This window comes from Strix uralensis, chromosome 3, assembly GCF_047716275.1.
Source record: "Strix uralensis isolate ZFMK-TIS-50842 chromosome 3, bStrUra1, whole genome shotgun sequence".
NCBI classification, from domain to species: domain Eukaryota; kingdom Metazoa; phylum Chordata; class Aves; order Strigiformes; family Strigidae; genus Strix; species Strix uralensis.
Window position 1 is genome coordinate 8699655 of NC_133974.1, and position 26076 is coordinate 8725730.

The 26076-nt window shown below is 40.6% G+C and overlaps 1 protein-coding gene across 3 annotated transcripts in view; it reads right to left on the minus strand.

Annotated features, from left to right (window-relative positions):
• The window catches only part of KLHL29 (kelch like family member 29), a 403271-nt gene that overhangs the window by 119538 nt on the left and 257657 nt on the right, over positions 1-26076 (minus strand). For all 3 annotated transcript variants that reach the window (XM_074861476.1, XM_074861475.1, XM_074861474.1), the window contains 2 exons: positions 22470-22611; positions 21169-21711 (listed from right to left, as the gene is read on the minus strand). In XM_074861476.1, the coding sequence (XP_074717577.1) occupies positions 21169-21711; positions 22470-22611 (685 nt within the window). The remainder of the gene's footprint in view (positions 1-21168; positions 21712-22469; positions 22612-26076) is intronic.

Here is a 26076-nt window from a genome sequence, read left to right on the forward strand (position 1 = left end):
GGAGGCACTCATAAATCACAGGCTGTTTGGTGCGGCGACCTTTTACTTTTTCTTTTCTTGTTATAAATGTTATTTGTAAAGTATTCGTATGTAAATAAAAATAATGTAACAACAGTATAATGGAGCAAAATAAATCAAGGTAACTTTCAGGCAAAGTGTAAAAGTTGGTAGAGGCTGCAATTCTGATGGCCCTGCTAGGGATTATTACATTCAAGTTTGTCTGTGTGGCTTCATAAAGAAGCTCCTAAAATTCCCTGGTTTACTGAAGTCCTTGTTCCTTTCTTTACACCTGGCTCGATATATAAAGTTGTAACTCTTTTTGATGTTGTTCATGGGGTCTCTGAGATGATTATGCTGGAGAAAATGGAAAACATTACAAATATCAGAGTTAGAAACCAGCTGTTTTACAATTTTGCAGGCCAGCATCCAAAATATCATAAGATTAAAAAACTATGTATTTTTAAAAAGTCTTCTCTAAGGCAAACTTGGGAGAAAGATAACAAATAGCCATTATGACCAACTGGGAAGTATTTTACACATTCTGGGAATCAAGCTGATGAATTAAGCTTGCAAAAGCAAACAAACCTCAACTGGGTTTATTTAAGCTTCCAAGCAGACACATGCAGGCGCATCTGACTTTGGAGGAACAACAAACCAGAGATTACTACTATTTGCATATGGCAGTGCCTCGAGGTTCAGTCAAGGATCAGATACCCACTGTGGGAAATGCTGTCAGGACACACGGTAGGAAGGTGGTCCTTTCCTCCCAACATTTGTGATTTATTGGCCCAAACTTGCAGCAGATGCTGAGGTTGTGAATGGAGAGCATGATGCCTCCTCAGCACTACCTGTTCCTGGGCTTGGGTTATGCTCAACAGCAAGGTCAAGACATAGGGAATGAGGTAAAGTGATATGGTTGCTGTATATTAATCTGAGGATCTTTATGTCCATCTAAGTGTTGTCCTTGAAACAGAAAGGAACACCCTCCTCTTGAGCTCTGTATGCTGTCTTGATTGTATGGCCAAGAAGGGATTGTATGGAGACAGAAGGGATCTGTGTGGTGGTGTGACGCTCCCGTTACCTGCAGATCCTGTGTTAAACCAAATTCCAAGCCACCTTTAGGACCATGCCCACTATTCCCTCTCCTTGCATGCTGTTTCACACCTGGTCTGTTTTTCTCTCTTTCTCAGCTTCCTTTTTTGTCTCCTGTCTAATTGATTCCAAGCTTGACTGGCTTTGGAATTAATTTAACTGCATGATATCATCACCATGACGGGCTCAGCCAGCTTGAGCTGCTGCAGCCCAGTGTGAAGGAGAAGGGGTGGGAGGAGAGGAGAGCGTGCTGGCCAGATGTCCTCCCAGAATGGAGAGGTAAGCCAGGGCCAGAGGCTGTGCCATACCTGTGTGCTGTGAGCTTCTCTCCTGTGGACGTGTGCAGCATGCCAATAAAGCAAAACAGGAGTTTCTCTCTTCCTCCCCGTTTTTTCCCCTTGCCTTCTTTTGTTGTGTTTGTCTGAAGAATAGGAATAATCTTCCAATCTGTAGCTGAGCCTCCTCAACTTCACATTGTTCTCTTTCTCTGCGAGGATGTCTGGCACCACCTGAAAGGTGGCTAAGCAAAGGATTTTGCTTTTTTGTTCCTTTTTAACAGTCCTCCAGCTAAAGCAAAAGGAACACTCAGACTCTTCGATAAAGGGGCCATGTAAATGCCTGGGTGAAATTAAAGTACTGCAGATTATCAGAATGGAAAATATTATCTTTCAGGTTGTCCTTCCTTTTGCTTTACTTGCTGATCTCAGTAGAAGATTACAGAAGGTTGAATGTCCTTTTCAAACTCCATCTGTGCTAAAGCTGTATTGCTTCATATTTAAGCTTTTCACAGCATTTTTGCTATTAAAAGTGCTACAAAGCATCAAGTCAAATTAAGGACAACACATCTCAGCAACTATACATGACTCGCAGTGAGAGGCAGGGCCCTCACATGCTACTCCAAAACATTCCAGAAGTGACACTCGTTAATACAGTCACTGCCAAGTGTCTGGCATTATCTGAGGCTAATGTAGTGAGCAACTGTAGGTGCAGCCACAGACGAGAGAAAACAGAGGGTGTAAAAGCCTCTGATTCCTGATCACCCCAGGGCCCTTTTCACCAAGAAGAATTTCCATTGCGGCTAGATTCCTCTCTCCCTCTTTCCCTTTCCAGTTGGATGTGGCGTTCTCTGTTTCCTATATTTAACCACGGCTGCCCGGCAGCTGCTGCCTCTCCCCCAGGAGCTGGTCAGCTGTGCGAATTCTAAGAAAAGTGTTTAGAGCCCAACAGGTGCTGGATCTCGCCGGCTTGCATCCTTCGGTGCCAAATGGCTGCAGGCTGCTACCCGGCTCTCTAGTACAGCCACTTGCAGAGCTACTTTGATTTACAATTCTCTCGAGCTGACTTCAGTTTAGGTAGGCAACTCAACAAGACTGAACAAATTCCCAGGTACGCAAACAGAAAACTCCGAGAACCTAAGCTGTTGGTGATGCTCTTCGAGTTTTCTTCCCATCTTCCTTTGGCACAGTACAGCTATGACTTTCCGTCTGTCACTACCTGTCATAAATTTCAGAGAAGAAGTATTCTGTAGCCCCTGGTATGTATTGGCACCTAAGGCAAGTGATCCTTGGACTCTCCTAAACTACACGTTTCACACATGGTTACCTGTGATTGCAGAAGAGGGGACACAATGACTCACGAGACTCCTTCTAGCCTTGCATTTCTAAAACTTGCTGCAATCCAAACAAGTAAATAAGAATAGTAACTCAGCAATCTTGCAATTTCCTCCAAAATTAAAAAAACCCCTAGTTCTTGTATCCTCCCTGTTCTATTCTTTCTGTTTTGACTGGATCCCTATTTATACACATATGCATTTTAATACACATACGATCTCTTAATGAAGACTTCTGTCCTTCAGCCGATATCTGGCATCTGCATGATGTTTCCCACAGTGCCACCAGCTGCTTCCCCAGCTGCTTAAAAGCATACATATTTGGGGCCACCACGGCTGTGGTCCTCCCGGCTATTTCCAGGATCCACCACAGGAAGGCAGTGGCACTGAGTATCTATTGGTTTCTGAGATGCTACATAAGGATGAAAAGAAACCGTGTTTGTATATAAGGGTCATTTGTATGAAGGTAAGCGAATCAGCATGTGTGGCTCAGAAGAAACTGAGGCCAGATAGAGGCATTTCCACATGAGATTCCTGGAAGGCAAGCTAGGGAAAAGGAATTTCAAGTAAGATGAAATATTTTTTCATTATTAAAGAAGTTAACAATAAAGCATAGCCTTAGGAAGGCGTATGTTTGAACAATTTGGAGCAGGCAAGATTCTCAGGGAAAATCAGTGAAGGTTCATTGCTTTCATTACATCGCTGATGGTTTACACCAACTGAAGAGCTGCCCACTGTGCATAATTTCTCTGGACCAGGGTGGAAAAACCATTAGGTTACATGCTCTTTTAATTGCTAATGAAACTGCAATCAAGACTACTTCTAACGGGATTTTAAAATTATCCGGTTCTTTCTGAAAATCAGCAAGGAGCTAGACTCTTCTAACACCACTGAGGAAAGTTTTTATAGCACCAGTAGGTTAGCTGCAACAGACATTACACTGTTGGCCACACCAAAGATTTAACGTAGGAGAAATGCTAATAGGTCTATAATTCTTTGAGGTAAAAGTCTAGCATCATTTAATAAGAAGGTGAAGTTATTGTACATACTGACTGCAGCTCCTTCTGCATTGCTATAGATAGCTACTGTACTTAAAGTGGACATTAATGCTAATTTACAATGAAACGCTGGCTGAATTACGTATCACATCCCCATGAGACTATAATGAACTCCTTATAATTAATATTATTAATCATGGGCCTCGCGCAGGGGGCACATATCATGTCAGAGGTTCTTATTAATAAACATTTTCCATTTTCCCAGCTGATGAGAGCTAACAGCCTGCCAGAATTCCTTCTATCATTCAAACCTGTCCCAGCTTTATAACCCATAATAGAGCTCAGCTCTGCCTAGGTATCTCTTTCCTCAGACTTGGGGTGGTCAGCACTTTGCAGGAGTCACTAGGCAACCTGCATGACGTATCAAAGCTCTGTTTTCACCGAAACAATTCTACAATAAATCTGCATGGGGTCAACGGGGCCTGAGAAGCGACCCCTACAACCCCACGCGGGGAGACATGAAACACTGAAGATCTGACTCAAACGCTGTAGAAAAAGGAAGTTCAAAACTGAGGTTCTACTTTGATTTTAACTCTCACTGATACGCATGGGTCTGTGCCAAGTCAGAGGCCCAAAACTATCATATCATCATGGCTATACTCATTTCTGAGATCCAGTTTTGCTGCAACAGATAACTTCTAAACTGCTGCTATCAAAATCTTTCAGTGCAAGAACTGAACAAACTCCAGATCTTTTTCTCCCAGCTGCCTATAGTTTCCATCAGAGGTGAACAATATTTTTCATGTAAAGCTTTTTGTACTTTATGCTTCTTCTGGCTTCCTTTTTTTACTTTTTAATAGTGATGTGATGTTAAATAATGAAAATGTCACTAAATTCCCTGTTCTTTTATGAAAAATCATAGTAACCTCTGCTGAAGATAGCTCTACACTCCATATCACTGACAAGATAATGGTTTCATTAATGTGTACTTTGGGACCCTATACTTATGTATCTGTGGCATGGCTCCTCTGGAGTTGCTATGGTCTGTGTCAATGCCTGCTTGAGGAGCTGCGAATCTGTGGAATCCAGAACAGCTCTGTGCATGAAGACTTTTCGTTACGTAAATATTTCATTTACAAGATTTATTTTTTTCTTTTCCAGTCAAAATTACTCTTCCAATACAATTTCTAGGCTGGACACAATTATAACAGCTTACAGGTGTGATCATACTATCACTCTCAAGTTTTCTTCTTTACTCCTTCCAGAATAAGTTATTCTAAGCATCTTTATAACAGTGCAATTGCATCTACACTGAGGAGCTGTGCTCTTTTCACTACAGAAAGATAATTAATACAAAACTTCTAGAAGACAATCCCTTCTCAGCACTTAAATGCAGGGGATGGAAAGAGTATATTTTTTTTTTCAGTGCACAGACTGAGAAAGATCATCCAGGCTCTTACCTGAGCTGCAATAAACAAACAAACCAACAATTTCATTTCTGAACGCTTTTTTGTGTCTGCTATCCATCTTTATTAGTGGGTATTAGTGGATGGAAAACTGACTATGAACCAGCAATGTGCGCTTGCAGCCCAGAAAGCCAACCGTGTCCTGGGCTGCATCAAGAGAAGTGTGGCCAGTAGGTCGAGGGAGGGGATTCTCCCCCTCTACTCCACTCTCTTGAGTTCCCTCCTGCAGTGCTGTGTCCAGCTCTGGGGCCCCCAACATATGAAGGGCAGGGATTTGCTTGAGTGGGTCTAGAGGACACCATGAAGATGATCAGGGGGCTGGAGCACATCCCCTATGAGGACAGGCTGAGGGAGTTGGGGTTGTTCAGCCTGGAGAAGAGAAGGCTCTGGGGAGACCTTATAGTGGCCTTCCAGTACTTAAAGGGGGCTACAGGAAAGATGGAGAGGGACTCTTTATTAGGGGTGTAGGGACAGGATGAGGGGTAAAGGTTTTAAACTGAGAGAGGGTAGATTTAGATTAGACATAAGGAAGAAATTCTTCACTGTGAGGGTGGTTGAGGCACTGGAACAGGTTGCCCAGAGAAGCTGTGGCTGCCCCCTCCCTCAAGTGTTCAAGGCCAGGTTGGACGGGGCTTTGAGCAACCTGGTCTAGTGGAAGGTGTCCCTGCCCATGGCAGGGGGGTTGGACTGGATGATTTTTAAAAGTTCTGTCCAACCCAAAACATTCTATGATTGTATGATTTAAGATGCTATTGTTTCAGCAGCTGAGAAAGGCTGCCTGGCCCTGTTTCCCAAACCTGGTTTTAAACGAAGAGGGGCCCACTGCCGAGAAACAGGAGAGCTCTGATCTCATGCCTGCTCTATCTGAGGAATCTGCAATGGCTGTTAACTGCTGGAACTCCTGTATCGGCACTGAAAATTATCTGGCAGGAGAAAAAAGCAGGGCTACAGTGCAGTCAGGACCAAGGAAATACAGTCAGTTAGGCTCAGACTTCATCCCAGGCCTGCATTCTCTCACGGTGTTAAAAATGGCAGCAACCCAATGCGTGGCAAGCTAAACTGTCTTCATAAGGACCCATTGCTGACAATTGCTGTCACTCTTCTATAGTGCAAACTTCCTGGCCAGCACTTGTTTGCCTGTTGCTGCTGACCTACGCAGTTTGCTTGCGAGTTTTTGGGGGTATTTACAGCATTTCAAGCATTCAAACTGACCACTTTGTCTACTCTCTGACATCCTTCCTAAAAGCCAAACTGGAGAATAACCTAAAATCTGCCAGAATATATATGGAGTTTTCTAATCCATCCTACATCTCCCAAAATCCCTCACTGACGTGAAAACCTGTTTATAAGAAGAAAATAAAGAAATCCAAATGTTGGCAAAGGAAAGTGTGAGAAAAGGGAGGGAGAGGGAAGTGGGTGAAGACAAGTTGTGTCTTAAAAACTACAACTGTTATTCCCTTTTCCTTCCTTCCATTATCCTGTCCTGTGGGCATGTGGGCTAATTAGCATGACTTGTACATGCCTGCCATCGTATTACATAGAATTTATTAGACACAACTCTTTGTTGAGAATTCTGCCTGTGTGGGAAGTAGCTGAATGAAAAAAATAATGATGAAAGTAGTAACTTTCAAAGCTGAACTTTTTCTGCTTTTCTAGGAGCTAGCACCAGCTGTACAAGTCAATGAAAATTAACCTTCCCCCCTACCCCTTGGATATCCAGTAAACTCAGATTTGATCCGGATGTTCAGATTTCCATGCAGCTAAAATGCAATCAAATGCTTGATTTTGGGGGAGAGATTTGCTTAAATTGTATTAATTCACAAGGATAAACACAATTAGTAGAGCTCATTAGCTTGCAAAATGTAATTTATTTTCTTGAATATACCCATTTCCTTGGATGAAGAGCTCCATTAGCTTTATTATATTTGAAAAGCTTATATAAAAATCCAAACCATGGCAACAAAGAGAAAATTGTTACTACACAGTCACAGCAGTCACTTTTCCATGTTAAATAAGTTTGGCATTTATTTATATTTAAATGAGAATATCTACAACTATCAAGACCAGGATATGGGGCAAGTACTTATACAGAATATAATTAAAACTAATTCAAGCAACAAATGTGGCCTGAAATTAAAATACCCCCCCAACTTCTTTAACTGAAAAATGATTCAATGTTCTCCCTCAAAAACCCTGTTTATAATCGCTTAATTATCATAACCAGCAATAGTAAAGGGACTCTAGCTGTTTACAGTCTCATAAGATGGGTCTGCATTCAGGCACGTCTGGTTTGCTTAGTGCTGTGCTTTAATTTTGCTGTAATATAAAGGCTAGAGAGTGGAGAAAATGAATACATGGCAAAGTACCTGTCATTACTTGTATCATATCACTGAGGTATTCTACATGCACAATATGAAAGTGGCCGCTGCAATTTTCATACTGTTATCATTTTTGATATTATACTGTCTAAAAGCAGTGACACACAAAAGAAAAGCTTTTATCATTTTCAATGCGGGGATGATACTAATTACATCATCTGTCATCATTATACAGCTAAACAAAACTTTTCTTTCATAGAAAACTGCCATTTAGCAAATTAACGGGTAATGACCCATAATATACAGAAGATTGAAATTTGGGAATTACATTCACATTAGTTTGTTTTCTGCTTTCCCCTGAATTTTATTCCCTGATACATCACGGAAAGGAAGAGAGATGGAGAATTTCTCCAACTATCTAATTTGCCAATAGCCCTACCGTTCTTTTGGAAATTGGTGCAGGATCATCTCCGTCCATATCAATGCATAGTTTGGTTCTACTTAATGATACAGACTGTCTGCCAAGCCAGTAAAAGCCAGATGTTACTATACTGATGCACAAAAAAACTGCCGCTGGGGCCAGATTTTCAAAATTAGACATGAAACAACGAGCCTACATTTGCTTGCAAATAACGGATGGATGCTTGGAAACCAGGTACTGGAATGTGTGCTGCCTCCTAAAGCCTGGCCAGGCCACATAGGATGATGGCACACAGGAGGTACCTGAGATGCTCCAACAAGGAACCCAGCAGTAAGGCCAGGTAGGGTAAACACCACTCCAAGGGCCCTCCTGCTGCCTGAACATTACTTGGTGCCTGGTATAATGCTGCAATGAGCTGTATTGTAGGAATCATTCAAGTGCCACTACTGAAAGAGAGATCTGTAGGGATTGCAAGAGGCACAAACTATTGTGGATGACGCCTCAGCTCAAACTCCCATGCTTTTGGGAAAGAAGAAGAATAAAAAGACTTCATTTTTCATTGTATCTGATCATTGCTTCCTCAACATAGAAGCAGAAATAAAATGTAGAATAGCGGGTGGATAACAGTACAGATTTTAGGTGTGATTTACTTACTACCAAGACAATGTAGCAAATCCATCTAAATCCAGAAAAGTACATTTTAGCCAGATCTTTGCTCAATCTGAATTTCTGTGGCCCAAATCAGCTATTTCCTTTCATCATGCACCAATTACAATGTGAGGAAAACCAAAAGGGAAATTCCAAGGTGAATTAAGAATAAAAATAACAGCAAAGATCAGTGAATTTGCTACAAAGTAGCCATGTCAGTGGAAGTTTCAGTCATCAGTAGTTGCTTCAGAAACCTAGTAAGAGCAATTGAGCATTTGGCCTTTCATTCCCATCGTCCACATGGGGTGTTTAGGACTTTTGCCCATAAAATGATTTCCTGACTTAAGTGAAATTCTGAACTGAATGTATCTATAAAGTAAGGAGGAGTTCTCAGTTCCAATTTATCATTGTTAAAGTGGATTAAAGGATTTTTTATTAGTAACACTTAGAGCTCACTTGTTCATGTACCTGGAGACTTCTACCAGAGGAAACCTTCCCCAGCAGACAGCCTGGCCAAATCAAAAGCTGAAAATGAGCGTGTGATGAGCACATTACACAGGCTGATGAGGACCGTGATGAGCTGGGAATTAGTGAGGAAACCTTTGAGAAAAGACCAAGCACTGGTGGAAACAGCGTACAGGGCACTCTTTTTTTCTGAGTCACTGTTGAACCAAAAAGCTCAACTACCCTGCAGGACACCACACTACTGCAAGTGATGTCTCCTGAATGCAGTATGTAAAGCCTCTCTCTTAACCTTAACCCTCTTAGCAGGCCTTAATATATTAAACAGTATAAGACAGCACTGGAAATTATGTGAGATAACAGTGTAAGCAGCAGTTTAACAAGCCATGAATCAAAACTGTTGACAATATATGCCCAAATTAGCTTTAGTTATGCTATTGAAAATGATGCCTGGTAAAACATTGGATGTATGACATTCAGAAGTATCTTTCCATGGGCAGATGAAGCAAGCCAGACTGATCACAAACAGGGACTAGATAACTTTGCTTAGCCCACCTAGATCAACATGTTTCAGTGTTAATAGGCAAATATGGTACTAATTTTAGTTGATTTTATACCAATAATATCAAAATACACTCTTACTACAATGACAGTAAACTAATACAAGGGCTGTACTTTGTTATATTGTACTTCTGACAGTGAAGCTGTGTTCACGCTGAGGTCTCCATCTGCTGAGACTCTTGACCCTATTCCTGAAACTTAGGATGGGATTCAGGTTATGGTAAGATATTTAAATTCAAGTGCATTCAAGTTGGTTACGTGTAGAAGCTCCTGTAATATATGTGGAAACATAATTAGGGCAGTTAACAGAGCCAAGAGTGATTCAATGGGGCAACAACAGAAGTACAATGCAGTCGCTGGTTCCTGATGTCCTCTGACATGTTCTGAGATAGCCAAGAACCCTACGAAGAGCCAGCATCTATGGAAAAGCTGTGCCCTGCCAGTACCAAGACACCACGTAAGATGTACTATGGCCACAGGATAAACATGGTCCTAGCTGCCCTTGTTTAAATGACTGAGTGACATGCTTACTTTCTAAATTTAGGTAAGTCAGGGAAGAAATCTTACCTAACAGACTTGACTGCTGGTTAGGGTTCTTTAAAATAAGACTACGGGTCTGAATATAAACAATTATTCTTTCTCATTTACTAACCACGTAATAACATTCAAAGATGTCACTGTGTCCTTTCCTTATGACGATGTCTTTTTTTACATATTCTGCTGTGCATTTAAGATTTTAAGTAAAAGTCTCTTCAACTGTTTTTGGAAGGTAGGTTCAAGGTTCAAGGTAGGTTCCCTGAACTTTCCTGGTTCTGAGTTCACAGCTGATAGACAACTACCAACGCAGTCAAACATAATCTCATTTTTCTTCTTTCCAAACTTGAAATATTAATTTCAGTGTCTTGGCATAGTTTCAGACCATGTAATTATAATCTAGATCCAGACTGGGTAATTATAAACTATATCCTTAAAACTACCTCTCTTATTTCATTTGTATGCAATATGGCTACCCCTTGCTCTGTCATAAACACAGTGTGGTCCCACTCTACTCCAGGGCCGGCTACCTCCCACTGCAGTGTGAAGCTATCTTAAAAACCCAACATTGCTCTCAGTGAGTTCAAAGGGGTAGGAACCAACCAATGTTACTAACTCAATAAGTGCAAAAGGACTTTCTATTTTTGAAATAGGGTCCTTCTCTTAACTGTCTATTAAAACATATTTTGATATTTAGAATTTGTCTTCTAAATATATTAACACATTATTCCCAGACACTTCCATAGATCTTCAGTATATGAACAGCCCTTTTCTACTTTCTTTAAAACACAAAAAGATTCAGTCTCATGAAATACCAAATCTTACTGAAATACTGAATCTAGCACTCCCAACATCCAAGAATCTGGAAAAAAAATATATGCTAAAGTAATTTTCTGGCTTTAGTAAAATTCTTGATTGAGTTCACCCTTAAAGCCAAGAGGTGTTCTCAGCACCACTTTATCTCTATGGAAGTGAATTAAAGCATCCCTGACTGATAACACCTAGACTCACTGCACATGGTTTGCCTATATGGCAGTTTCGAGAGAGAGGGAAAAAAAAAGTAAAGTAATGATGGCTCATCCAAAGACATAAGGGAAGGGCTGTGGAACTCATTTAAGTTTTCACAGAAGAAAATCTTATTGGTGTGGGGCTTTAACAGATTGACTGTTCTTGCAATATACTCAGTTTCTACCCATGAGCAGATCTGACTGTCCTTGAATAACTGATCCTTGGACAAGATGTCAAGTTTGCTTTTCCCATTCTAGCAACTAAAACACATAAGGAACTGTGTTATTCTGGAGCTGAAGGAACATAAGTTCCTGTTCTTGCTACATTTATACAAATGAAAGAGAGATTCCTGTATTTCTTCAGAGTGCAAGGATTCTCTACATACTGATGGCTAAGTATCTGTATCTGTCTAAATCTGAAATCACTAAACTGCTTCCTGCAGGAGGTACCTGCTATCCATCTTCTGAAATGCTCCTTAAAAGTGCTTTTCTATTTGGATGCTCAATATAGTTTCCAAATCAGAGCTCTAACCATCCTACAGAAGTATTAAAAAAAAACCTCCAAGAAATGCACTGTTCACAAAACCGCACAGTTTGGCCATGATAGGAGTATATGTAGCAGAAAACCATCTAAAATCCAGCAATTCCAGCCATCTAGAAAATTCACATCTATGAAAAAGTCCGCATGGCATACAGGAAAAAGCAAAGAGAGCAGGATCTCCTATTTCCTAGGTTACAGGCAATAGGAATCTACTAGCGTTGCTCCTCCATCTGTTTTCCACAGGATGGTGGTGTTTTGTGCAAAATGATCCTTGTTTTAGAGAACATCCACAGCTTTGGGATGCAGGGAATATTTCCCTCTTCAGTCACAAGGAAAAGGTCATGCAGAGGAGCTGGGCTTGATGTTGGACTTGGATCTTCTATAAAGCAGTCAGACTGAAGAGGAGTGTCTTTCTCTAAGAATTCTCTTAAGAACTCTTCCATTTTAGCCAATTTTGTCTTTTTCATACCACCTTCCTCATCCTCACCCAAATACTTCAGATTGATGGACAAGACACATTTTGTCTTTCTCTGAAACATCAGAGGAATCATGAAAAAAACCATAATGTTCTCTTTAATCCTACATTCCTGTTTTTTTTTTTTTTTTTTTTTTTTTTTCCCTGATGTTGCAATACCAATGAGCATTGTGCAAAATATAATGTAAAACGTCTTCAGGCAAGCCCTCCAATCTGTTTTAGCTCCCTGGAAAGTATTACATAGTCACACTGTGCAAACTTGACTAAGTATCTTGGCACCTTGTCTAGTCAAATGCTTCTGACTTAATTGTCAGTACACAGAGATGTATGTATGTATTATTGTCTATAATCCTGGTCAAACACTTATCTTGAACCTCTGATTTCAGCAGCCCAAGGATTTTTCCAGTACGGTAGTAAGCACGTACAACACTACATGCTGTAAATTTCTGAATTTAGTATGACAAAACTTCATGCCACTTTTACTTGCACATCTACATGATGGAAGTTTTGTCTACGAGTAATCATTCCTGCAAGCGTATGTACCTCCTTCCTAGTGATGATATCATCACCTTATGATACTTTCCAGAATATCTAGTCTGAGAATCTATTGTAATGATTTGTAAATATTAAGATGGAATTATATACAAATACCTTGTTACCCTGAGTTGGTACAACTAGAAACCTGAATATATGCATAACACAAACCAGACTGAATGCAAGAAGCTTAACCATCCTACCGCATGGAAAGAACTTAGTAGTATATCGTTGTGACAATGTACAGGAACATACAGAAACAAGTATGTCCACTGCTGGGAAGAATTTTCTTGCATGCATCATTCAAATTGTTGCCCAAATTATTTCCTACTTGAACATTGAAAGAAAAACTAAAGAAAAGCAAGCATTAATACAAATGTTTGTGAAAAATCATTCCTCTCTTCATAGTATGCACCCTGTGAATATAGAAGACATCTGAAACAAGCGGATTTGTGGGATGTTACACCAAAACTAGTTTCCTGACAGTTATTCTTGCTTTTGCTTCAGACAAAGTTCTTGTATCTTTAGTCTTATACAATATGCACATCAGTTGTTTAAAGACAGGTATTATTTAAAAAAAAAATGTCCATAAAAGTGCTTTAAAGATGCAAGGCATTATGTAATCCCATGTTATTATTATTATTATTGACTGCTGCTCAAAGCCCAGCCTTGCTGTGAGACAGCAGAGCTTATCATCAGCAATCTCAAGACACAGCAGGGTAAGAAAAGTCGCTATTTGGAAATGTTTGTACTTCACAAATCTGTTTAGAGTTTTTGTATCTAGCATGGGACAGAATCATTCTCGTTCTGAATGCAACAAGACAGAAATGATTCTTCTTCATTCAGAGTTCAGGCACTGCTCCATGGAGGACTGATGATTACAAAAAAAGAAGCATTTCCACTTTCTTGTAGGGAAACCAAAACCCATTTGCAATTTGATAAATCTACTTGTCTGGAGATCTCCAGAGATCACAGAATAGACCATTTTGAGAACATTTAAGTGTATACACAAATGCACAGTCTGGCTCCTGATGTACCCAGCTTGTTCAGTTTGGACTGGGCATGAAGTCCCCATTCGCTGCTGACCCTGTAGTAGCTATAACTTGACTGTCCATTTTTTATGTCATGACAGCAAAAGAAGTGGAACTATCCTGCTGTACAGAGGAAGAAATCTTAGTGGAAAATTCAAAGGCTAAACTTGTGGAGAGGATTGAACATGAAGGAAAAGCAGCTCTAAGGTGGCTCCAACTATATTGAGGACAGCATGAAAAGGAACAGGTATGTTTCCCATTGCATCCACAGGGTTGGATGCAGACAAGGGTTGCATCCAAGTTTGTGTCTGGAGTTGAACAAGACAGAGGACTAAGGGAAGAAAAGGTCAGAGAAATCAGAAATTAAACATAAGGAGTTCTTAAAGGAGAACAGAGACTCTGTGAGTGTCTTGGACAATTAGTAACTTTAATCAAAATTCAGTGCCAGCTCTCTGCAAGGGATTTTTGGAACAGCATTTGGGTGGACGGATAGGTAGCCTGGAAATTTAGGCTGTGTTTAAAAAGAGTTACCACTTACGTATTCTGTGCAAAAAGGGAGCCTGAATTTTGTTTATCATCCAGCCCCTGAGAAATTTTGCATTTTGTGAGTATAGTGTTGTGTGGACAGGAGAGAAAACAGTAGTTCAACAGAACTCTGCCCCCTCTCAGACTTATTTTGAATGAATTTAGTGGTCACTGTCATGGACAAAACCGTATTTGTTAAGAAACCACGTTCTAAGCAAACCATTTCTTAGACTTCAGGGTGGGAAGAAACTCAAGGCATCTTCAAATGTATCACTAATTGCCTAAGTGGAATTGAAATTGATGACATAATATCACGTAACAGCAAAATCAAAGTTCTTCAGCTCTGTGCTTTCAAGAACGGATTGAACTACAGTTACAAATCTAATGCTTATTTAAAAAAAACAGGTATAAAAAAAAGCTGCATGAAGCAGATGACTTTTAAGAGCAGTTTCAGGGAGTTTTAACACACTTTAGCAACACCACACTTTTTTTTACAATAACACTCATAAAATATTGGTAGTGGTGAGAGACTCCTCTCCAGCTGAAACTTGGAAATCTCAAGTCACTCATATACTGAGAGCTGTCAATCAAAAGAGAATTTGATGACCTTCTTTACGCTGTACGTTTAGCATGGCAGTGTTCTAGGACTATTACAAGTCCTCTTTGACTCTTTGGTGCACTAATCACTGTCTGTCATGACGTGGCCAATAGTGGCATTAAAAGACAGGGCATGAATTACTGAAAATAATCCACCTGGAACACAAAAAAGTGAAATGTATTTCAATCTTGCTCAAGCGATGGCTGAGATACCCTCATCAACTTTGCAATTCTGTTAAGATTATTCTAATGACAGAAGACTCTAATTAAGCTTGAAAAAGATTTGATTTTAGAGGATCTGTTCAAGCAGTTTCCTTTAAGTTCATTACTGTGCATGAACATGCTAAAACATGAGCCAGCAGTGTGCCCTTGCGGCAAAGAAGGCTAATGGTATCCTGGGCTGGATTAAACAAAGTATTGCCCACAGGTCGAGGGAAATGATCCTTCCCCTCTACTCAGTACCGGTGAGACCACACCTCGAGTGCTGTCTCCAGTTCTGGGCTCCTCAGTACAAGAGACACACGAACCTACTGGAGAGTCCAGCAAAGGACCATGAAGATGATGAAGGGACTGGAGCATGCCCCCTGTGAAGAAAAGCTGATAGAGCTGGGACAGTTCAGCTTGGAGAAGAGAAGGCTCAGAGGGATCTCATCAATGTATATAAATACCTGAAGGGAGGGTGCAAAGAGAAAAGGTGCCAGGCTCTTTTTGGTGGTGCCCAGTGACAGGACCAGAGGCCATGGGCACACACTGAAACACAGGAAGTGCCATCTGAACATCAGGAAACACATTCTTACTGTGAGGGTGACTAAGCACTTGCCCAGAGGGATTGTGGAGTCTCCATTCTTGGAGATGTTCAGAAGTCATCTGGACACGGTCCTTGGCAAACAGCTCCAGGTGGCCCTGCTTGAGCAGGGGGGCTGGACCAGACAACGCCTGGAGGCCCCTTCCAACCTCAACCATTCTGTGATTCTGTGAACTCTTACGTGTCATTACCAAGTTGAGCTTACAAACAATCACTAGTCATTGGTATCTTGGTACCACTCAGGCTGCCCCAGCAAATCAATACTGTCTTAAGGAAAACACAGTAAGAAGCATGTACAATGCTAGAAGATTTCCATGCTAACCTAAGTCTCTTCCCAGAAACAGGAGGTAGAATGCACTGTTATTTCTATTGTAGACTTCCCTGCCCACAACTATATGCATGCATATTCATATATATATATGTATATACATGTACACACACACACACTGAAATTTTATGTATAATTTTATATCTATAAATTTTATAATCTATTTATCTATCTACCTCTCTATGTCTATGGATACAAAAATAGGGACACTTTCCTAAGGTTACACAGACCACATATTCTGGTGCAAGGCAGAGAACTGAAAACAGGCTTTCTAGAGTCTTCATCACACAATATCCTTTAACTAACATTATTAGAATTCCAAATGCTAGGTTGCACTTTAAATTTAAACACCCCCCCCACCTCCCAGCATTCATGTCTAGAACTAGGCACACTCACAGAATTGCAGGTCAAGCTGAAATCCCTTTGAAAATTCAGCCTTTTGTGAAGAAAAATTTGATGGCTATTGACAAAATGTTGTAGTCTGCCTTGTTACTATTCATGATTAAGGAAAGTAAATATTGTCTGAGGTCTAATGAGAATTCCAATGCAATAAAGTCAAGTGTGAAAGGTGCAATCAATAAGTGATGATGCAACAATATTTGTTCGTACTTTTGTTATTGTTTAGTTCATGGTATTTGGTGATGCTTGAAAATGAAGTGTTAAGGAATTAGTGCTACAAGGATTAACATTCAGATTTTATTTCTGATATTGTTATGTTTCTACAGTCATTACATTCTGAACACTAATTAGCATCTGATTTCTTTTCCCACTAGTTGAGGACCGCAAACCAAAGAATTATAGAACAAAAATACTATGGAAACAAACATCAGTATTATCCATGAACATCCAGAAATGAAACCCCAAAATGTCCATGGCTAATTTTACACTGCAGGAGAAAGTACTGCAATGAAGAACTGTATTTTCCTTATTTTTTGTGTTAGTGACCATGCTTCTATACCAAGTTTATGAAGAAAGTGTCTTTCCAAACGTGTAACAGATCTGAGAGTCCAAGCTGGAACATTTATGTCCTACATATGGCAGGGCCATCCACCAAGGGTTCAGTTTTGGATTTACTGTAAGACTTGGATATAAAGAAGCATACTGACCTTACTCAGTTATTTCTGCAAGGAAACCAATCTCTTCTAGTCCTTCATCAGACTGATTAATTTCTCTCCATTTGGGCTCAACTGGATTGGCAGGTACATAGACATCAGTCTCTGTCACTGTGCCATGGCACAGGACACCAGTACATTGTGTCAGAAACTGAAGCGACGATTGCCGTCCCTCTCTCTTCTCTGCAGGCACGTTGTGCAAGCAACAACTTGTGCTGGCACATCATGCAGCCTGAAGATACTGAAATTATGTTTGAATATCATTTGCAACTCTGTATTTTCTGAAGAAGCCACACAAAAATTTGGCTATGTGAACTTCAGTGGATCTTCGCTGAATATGTTCATAATGAACATCTTCATGGTTCTGAATATTCTGCTTTATTCATTCCCCTGGCACTTAATCTTTAGATTACAGAGCGAGACTTACTTAAGACATGGATAGAAAACAAGGGCTGATTCTGTTCTAAAATATTAGGTTACGTGTCTGTGTTAAGGTGACATGGCTTTTGAAGTCAGCTAGGGGTATCTAGCATAAATCCTATCCAAAGGGCAATTACAGTCCAAAACATACACCTCTCAAAACTGTTGACTGTGTATGGTGAAGGATCCCATACATTTCATAAGGCAGCTCTACAGTTCTCCACACATTGCTAAAAGCAATAATTACTTTGAAACATTATTTATGTCTCTCATAATGTGACTGCTTTATAAATTCACTAAGTAAATGGATCATGTAGCTAAACTTAACATTCATATTTAACATATTACAGAAGCAAGAGAAAATCCTTTCACAGAATATAACCCATCTAGATGAAGAAGATTCTCTAATCCATGCAAAAATTATTTTCTTACAAGTAGTTTCAATGTCATTAGGTAGGAATTAGTTGTGACACTGTAAAGAGAATGACATACCTGTTTTATATCATGACTCTTGTTATCAAAATGTATTTTCTGCAGAGCCATGGAAATGACTCTTCAGTCATGTAAGCGAGATCTCTTGACCTATTGCAAATGAGATGGCATACTAGCAGTGCCTTTCACTTTTGGCAACTTATTTGTTTATTTTTGTTTAGAAACAGCCAAACAAGAAACCTAGTTCTACATGAATATAGTATAATATGGCCCAAACACATACACAGCCAAATGAAAGATAATTATGGGAAATAAAACATGACATTTCAAATCAGCTCCCTAATAAAGTCTAAAAATATAAGAAACCCTATCATATTAACCAGCAAGAACTGCTCTTTCACTTACAGGATAGTTGGGTAATTATTCAAACCTGTACAAGACTGGATTGTCAACTGAAATAATAGTAGAGTATCTCAGGATAATGAGATAGATCTTAAGGCTATTAGCAGTGGCTCTTATTATAATGCTGACCAAGGTTCCCCAAGAAAGAGAGAGAATATTTAAATGCAACTTGTAGAGAACTAGTTTGAACTTGTATATTTGAACAGCTTAGTACTGTCTCATAGTTTCCATTCCTTCCCCAGAGAGAAAGGTGCCTATCATGTAAAACTGTGAAACCAGTCAGGCTTTAGAGACTGAAATCCCTGAGGGAAGAATGTAAAAGAAAAAATAATTTGAAAATAGAGCCACACTGAAATCCATACAGTTTGTATTAAGACTCTCATTCTAGTGAGGTTTTAAGGTCTAGTTAGACACCCAGTTGTCTTCTCTTTCCTGATTCTTTCTCTATCATTCAAAACAACCAACGCCAACACATATCTTCTCTGACTTTAGGTTTGACAAGAAGAATTATAGCTTTAGACGTAAGGGCTTTTACCTTTGGAAATGGAAGAAGAGATTACTTTTTCTCTATAAAGTAGGTCCTGCTTATGAGACATTTGTATATGCATGCTTTGTTATCTTACATTTGTTTATTTTTAACCACTGCAGGAACAGGAATAACTCAATAACTGATGGTCATAGAGAAACTAGCTAATCCCTGGGAAAATAGTTATCTAGCTTGCAGTTTATAACGTACAGTATGGCTAATGTGTCAGCAGTTGCCATGGATTAGAAATACTGCTTTGTTTTAATATTCTCCTTAAGAGCCTCTCCTAGGTACAAAGGTTTCCAAATACCTGACCAGAGCTAGGTGTGGCATGCCTGGCATAATCTACGGAGGAACTCTCCTCCTCACCTAAATGAACGCCTCATCGGCTGACCACACTCAGTGGCACTCAGTGAATTAGACTAGACTAGGGTTTACAGCAAGAATGCTGACTAAGACTCTGCATATCAAATATTAAAAGAGTGGTTAAATATTTTACGATCTTTTTACTTAGGCTCTGAGTTGAAGTTTACTTCTTCTGCTAGCCAGAGATATGCTGATGGTTAATTGATGGAGGAAGAGTAAGTAACAGCTGATGCTGCTAGTCCTAAGTATGCAAGGCATTTAAGAGTATTCCTAACCTCAAGTGTGCAGTCACTGACATGCTCATTTGTCTCACTAGGTTAGTGTCACCAGGGCTCAGATATGTGATCAAATTACCGCAGTGAAAGTGGTTTAAGCTTATGTGTTTTTCCTTGTATTGTATATTTGCACGTCTCCAATGACACCAAGTAATCCTTTAAATTGTGTTAATTTGATCATGTATCCGAGTATCCAGTGCAGTAAATTGGGATAGGTGGCTATGAAAAGTGGAGATGATGCCTTTTAGAAAACAAATAGCTTCCACAGAGAAGAGAGACATCCAGCAGAATCACTACAGCTCAGTCTACCAGGATTATAAATCTATCCCCTTTCTCCTTCCACAACATCAAAGGTTTGTAACTTATAAATCTGACCTGATGAATCGCTTTTGTGGATTTTGGTTTTTTTTTTTTTGAAGGGAAAGAATTAACAAAACTGTTATAAAGCAACTGTTGGTCAATTTTTGGCTACCTGACTGGGCCAGTATCACTGAAAGCCCATCTAGATACTAAAGAAAAATTCCAAAGCTTACCATCCAGCAAGTGTTCTCATCATATTTGGGGCTTGGAGCTCAAAATTTAAAAGCAGTCCAAATATTTAGCTTCAGAAAAGTACTGCTGAGCTTGTGCCTGAACTCCTTTTCAAGAGACGTTTGGTAAGGATTTGCACATACCAAAGTACGATTTACGTAATGAGCAGGAAGAGTTATTGGACTAATCATTTTTAACAGAGATTCCTTGTCTTTAATACAGAGCTACACAACAGAACTTAATAGCTTGTGGCAAGTAAATAATTTACACATGGATTGTGTCTGAATACAAATGTATACATAAAATATCACAGACTTAATGAAGCCTTTGGGGTGTTTTTTTTTAAATCAATTTAATTGATTTTGCTGATAGGTCTGCATTTATATTTTTGTAAGCTACATTTTGCTTTACCTGAGCATGTGGCACAGTCATGATTTTTAAGGGAGGCAGGGAAAACTCTGCAAATTAAATAAGAAACTAAGTACACAGAGCGTAGGTATGTTTGAAGTGTCTAGGGTAAGACAGTCGGAAATCACACTCCAACATGACCCAACGGTGTGGCTCATTTAGAAACTACTTATGAGAAAAGGTCAACCTCTCAGGAACACTCATGACTATTCAGGGTGTTTTGCAGCATTTGAGCCCAATGAAGCTGGTAATGAAGAGTTTTCCCCTAAATGCTGAACATTTTGGGTCGTTTAGCTTCAGTCAGCAGGGTTACTTTGCATTTGGCTTGGGTTTCTACTAGAGTGGGGAAAAGACAATGGTTGAAGAAGGTTAGTGTTGTGACTAATACACAACTGAAGCCAGAAGGAAAGTGGTTCGATGGAAACACGGGTGCATGTGTTTCAAAGGGAGAGGCACAGGATGGTGGCTGCTTTACCATTGGGAGCACCAGCTTCTCTGACGGGCCCGAAAGCTGTTTTTCACTACAAAATACGCCCACAGCTCATCCTCCCTCTTTCTAATGCACTGCTTTGTGTCATTAACTCAGAAAAGCTATGCATTAAAGAAAAGCACAAAGACAGACGCCGGAGCTGGGCTGGCGGGCCCAAGGAGAGCAGTGGGAAGCCCCAGGGCTCTGCCGCCATCCTTGGCCCCGCTGCCCACCCCTGCCCGTGTGCCCCGTGGGGCCAAGCTGGCCCGCCTTACCTTTGGGGTGCCAGGGGTCCGTGAACTCGTACTTCCCCACGCCGATCGTCCGCAGCATCTGCACCCCGTTGGTGTTGTCCGGGCCCCCCGCCGCGTTGGGGGGCAGCGGGGCAGCCGCCTGCCCGTTGGTGGCGGGCGCGCTGCTAGGCAGGGCGGCCGAGGGCAGGGCCGGTGGCGGCGGCGGCAGCATGGGGCAGGCCAGGTGGCCGTTGCCCACTGCCCCGGGGCCCGGGTGGGCCACTGGGCCCACGCCGCTCATGGAGGACATGCTGAGGGGCTGGCTGTTGGTGTACAAGGGCTGGCTCTGGAGGTTGACCACCATGTTGCTGAGGGGCTGGGAGGGCTGCGGCTGGAGCTGGTAGTGGGCCGGCATCAGCGGCAGCTGGGGGTTGACGTGCGGAGGGAGGGAGGGTGTGACGCCGATGACGGGGGCCTGGACGTTGGCGGCCGGGCTGAAGGTTGGCGGCTGCGTCATCCCGTAGGAGTGTGTGATCAAGGCGGGCTGGCTGCCTGCTGCCACCGTGGTGACCCAGGGCGCTGCACCTGCGGCATGAAGGAAGGCCAGCAATGGCGGTGGGCTCGGCACGGGGGAGACCAGAACAAAAATAAACACCTCCAGCCTTCCCCTCCCACACCTGTGTCCGCTACTGAATTGCGCTGATGCGCTCTTCTCCTTCACGGTATCTAAAGCAGTTCAGGGTCTGGAACCATTCCCAACCGGTAAGTGCGTAAAATTGCTACGGCAATGTGAGTGCAATTGTTAAAATACTCATCAGGTGTCATGCGGCATGTTTGTGGTTTTATATATTTTGCGCTTTATGCAGCTTAAGCGCACGCTTCCAAGAAAATTAACCTCTTTCCCCACCATGCTTTCATGGCTCCCTGACAAACACTCTGTGTGTATAATAATGGTGCTCCAGCCACTACAAAGAGATTGTAATTAGGCGTCTGGCATAGTAGCACAATGTATGATATGTGTCTGGAAGCTGGAAATCATTTCAGGTAGTTCTGGACATAAAAAGAGGTCTTAAAGTATTACAGAGTGCCTTTTCCTCTAGTGAAGGCAGAGAAGGAGAAAAAAAAATCCCACTCTAATGAACTTGCAGGCATCTTAATACATTTATATTAGCCCCAGCACAGAAGAAACTTGAGGGGTCTTTACAATGAGTGAAAAACACTGCTCAAGAATAAAGAAAGGGCTCACAATGAAGTCTAATTTACGGAGGTAAATGGAGATAGTGCATTGAATTTGCTTTGAACGATTTCCCCTTGTAGAACTACAAATAAGATTAGAAACATACCTGGGTTTTCATTCTCCCTCATCTGTTTAGATGGAGGCTCATCAGTGTCCCAGGGCGTGGACTGATTGATGGGTGTCTGTCCCCACCTGACGCTTGTTGCAAGTCCTTGAGGCTGATTTTCAGTCTTGGAAATGCAAGGTGTCTACCGGAGAGAGAGAAAAATACAGAATAAAAATGTTTAGACTGCTGGGAATAATTACTGTTCCTATAGCTAGTAGCTTGCTTGTTTGTTTGTTACAGTCCAAGAGGATATCCTAAGATCTTTAAATATCATTTTCCTCCAGGCTTGCATGACATGTCTGTATGTGAAATACAATATATTTGAAAAAAATACTTCTGGAAATCTAATAGTTCCACCTTTAAAAAAAAAGTCCACAACAAACTAGCATTTTCAGAAATAAGTTGCTTTTTTGCCTTGAAAATAAAAAACCCCAAACCAGATATGGTAATATCCATTCAGTCAGAGCTTACATAAAATGGGACTATCTTCTCTTTGCTCAGTCTCTTCCAAAAATAGTGAGTTTTGTTTAGCAGAAGGCAGAACAACAGAGACTTATTTACAACCGTAGGACAAATTACTGTTGAACAGTAAAGAGAAGTCTTAGTATTTACTGTCTGTCAACCCTTAAAATTGAATGCCAATAAAAAAAAGCAGCATAACAGTCATTGGCTGCTAAAGTGGGTATGTTGGCAGTTCTTCAGAGATGTTAAAATAACTGTAAAGTAGAGGAAGGATTGGGGCTGAATAATCATCAAAGGGGATATGATCTGAAAGAGATTTTTTGATAAAGAAACTATCACATGGATTTAAATGCTAAGCTGGTCCCCCCCTACAGTTTTAGGGGGCATCTTCCCAAACAACCATGCCTTTGCTGAGAAAAGGCCTGTAGAAAACAAGGGTGCTCCAACAGGTCTCATTTATTTAACTCTGCTGCGTATTTAATTGCTGAAAGATTAAAAGTTTTTTTGTTTTGTTTTTACTGGTGTCAGAACCACTAAACCAAGAAAACGGAACCAGCTGCCTATTGCTGAATGAGTATTGAGGACTGAAGCCATAAAGAACAGGAGACCAGTCTGAGCGATTGCTTGTTTGCCTTACATCTGGGAAGTAATTTAGCTCTGAGACCGGCACAGCAGCTCCATAAATGTCCTGGGTCACGTAGAACCAATGAAATCTCTGTCAACACCAGCAGCCTTTTTTCCCATCATCAATACCTCAATCACCCCATGAAAAGAAGTCATTAGCGGACCCATTTATGCTCTCTGCAAATACATGCACACCTTTCCCAAGCTCCTCAGTCATTCCTCCTGTCTTCAAATCCATTGGAGGTGCTTGCTTACTCCTGCCCTCCCTTCTACCCCACTAACAACCCCGCTAGCGCTTCTGCCCTGCTCCAATGCTCCCTCCTTCATCCGAGTGCCTCGGACACCTCCTATCACCCATTCCCTTTTCCAACGGAGCTTCATCCTCCTTGGGCTCTGGGAGTCAGGAATCCTGGGTGCATACCTTGATGGAGGAACGGGTTTTTGCTGTGCTGATCTCTTTGCTCCCAGGAGTCACAATGGGAATATTTTCCCCACTCTAAAGGCTGTACTTCGTTAAATGCAGATGTTCACAGGGAAATGTGATTCTTAATGTCTTTTTTTGTACGGAATTTTGAAGTTAGAATTTTCAGCTTCTGTCCAAATTATCATTATTTTTTTTCAAAATGCATCAATTTATTTTTTTCCATGTGTTTTGGGGTATTTTTTAATGGGGGTTGTTGTTTGTTTTTTTGTTGTTATTTATTTATTTATTTAACTTCTACAGATTTTTTCCTATTCTACTGGCACCAAGGACAACAACATCCAGGTTTTAGATTCACATTTTCTTCTGCCCCCACCATTTCAACTACTTCTACAACTTTTGCAATTGAAATAGAAATGAGAGTCGGGAAAGGCAAAAAGAGAGGACATGCAGACAAGCAAGAGCTTTAAGATTCATTGTGTTGTATTCATGGCAAAGAAAGGGCAGGAGGGGAAGAAATAAATCTCAGTTTTGAAATGCTTTCTATTTATAAATTGTCCTAAGAAAAGGCTTAATCTGAATACCTTTAGCTTTTACATTGTACAAGGTCTTTGACACAGGAGGATATAATGCTGTTGGTGGTTTACCAGTTCATGTTAGCAGTATCCCTTTGGATCTAGCTAAACTGTTTAACAGTGGCCAATGCACTCTGCAGTAGAAAAAGAAAGAAGAAAAAAAAAGCACCACCAGCATTTTCTGCCTGTATATCAGCTAAGATACTTTCCACAGAAACACTATTATTTATCCTAAAGCAAAGCTTTTAAAAACAGTAAATGTAATACAGAGAGCTGGGCATTTTTACGAATCATCAAAGACAGACAGGAGGATGCACAACACAAGTCAAGTCCCACACGTTTCACATGTGGCAACTGTGTATTGCATTTCTTTGTTGTATGAACTGGGTCTTATAAGTGGGTTTGAAATACATCATTATCGTGTGGCATTGTCAAGATGTGCAGCGTCTTGTGTAACTTTGTTACATCCCCAAGCTGCTTTAAATCAGTGTCAATCTAAAATAAGAAAAAAATATTCCTGTACCTTAAATAATACAGAACCACACACGCTATAATTTTAAAAGAACCCATATGTTCTGTACAGAATGGGTAAGAAAGGGAGTATGTGACACAGCTCTCCTAAATCCTACAAAAATCCGGTTGCCTATTTTGCAACTGAAAGCTTGCTTTCCAAAAAACTAGAGCACCAGATCAGGCACATTTGAAACTGGTGGACTTAGCACCCAAATCTAGATCTAAATTCCATACTTTGAGCATTAATAAAGAGGAAGGAGGTTTACAGGTTTGTTGTCAATAAATACTTTTCCACTTCCACAAAATGCTATTTTTTCCAAAATTTTTTTCACTAAATATGTTCACAAACCCTGCTTCTTAGAGACTCAGTGGATTTAAATGCACAAGTCCAGCACATTGCTTTCAAACTGTACTCCCGAGCTTGTATTTATTCGATCAGAAAGAGCTAGGATTAGTTGGTAGGAAATCACAACACACATTCATGAAACACAGTTTAGACAACAATGGTGACAGAAACAGAAAAACAGCTTTCTGAACTTCTTTGTATATATATATACACATATATACATACTTCTGGTCTCTGATCTAATTTCTGCATTATTTTTCTTTATACCTGAAGGGTTACATTACAAGTGTTACATGTCTCTGATCCGATTGCAGCAATTACCCATTTGCGTATCTGGAAAGCAAAATTATTTCCAATCTTATCAAACAAAGGAACTTTCTGTCCATGAGCTCAGGCACATGACAGCACTCTATTTGATGCTTTTAATGTACAACACAAATGACCAAAAAATGGCCTGTATTATGCTGGTTGTGCAGGGGGAAAAGATGTGTTCCATTAGTGATCCGCAGACTTCACAGAAACTAATTGTACTATGTTACACTTTTATCTTCAGCTTTCATGTCAGATGCTTGTTTGAATTAAACACGAAACACATGAAAAAAGGAAATGCATTATAAAATCTACTGGGTATACATTTTAAAATACTGCCAAATGTCTATTTACATG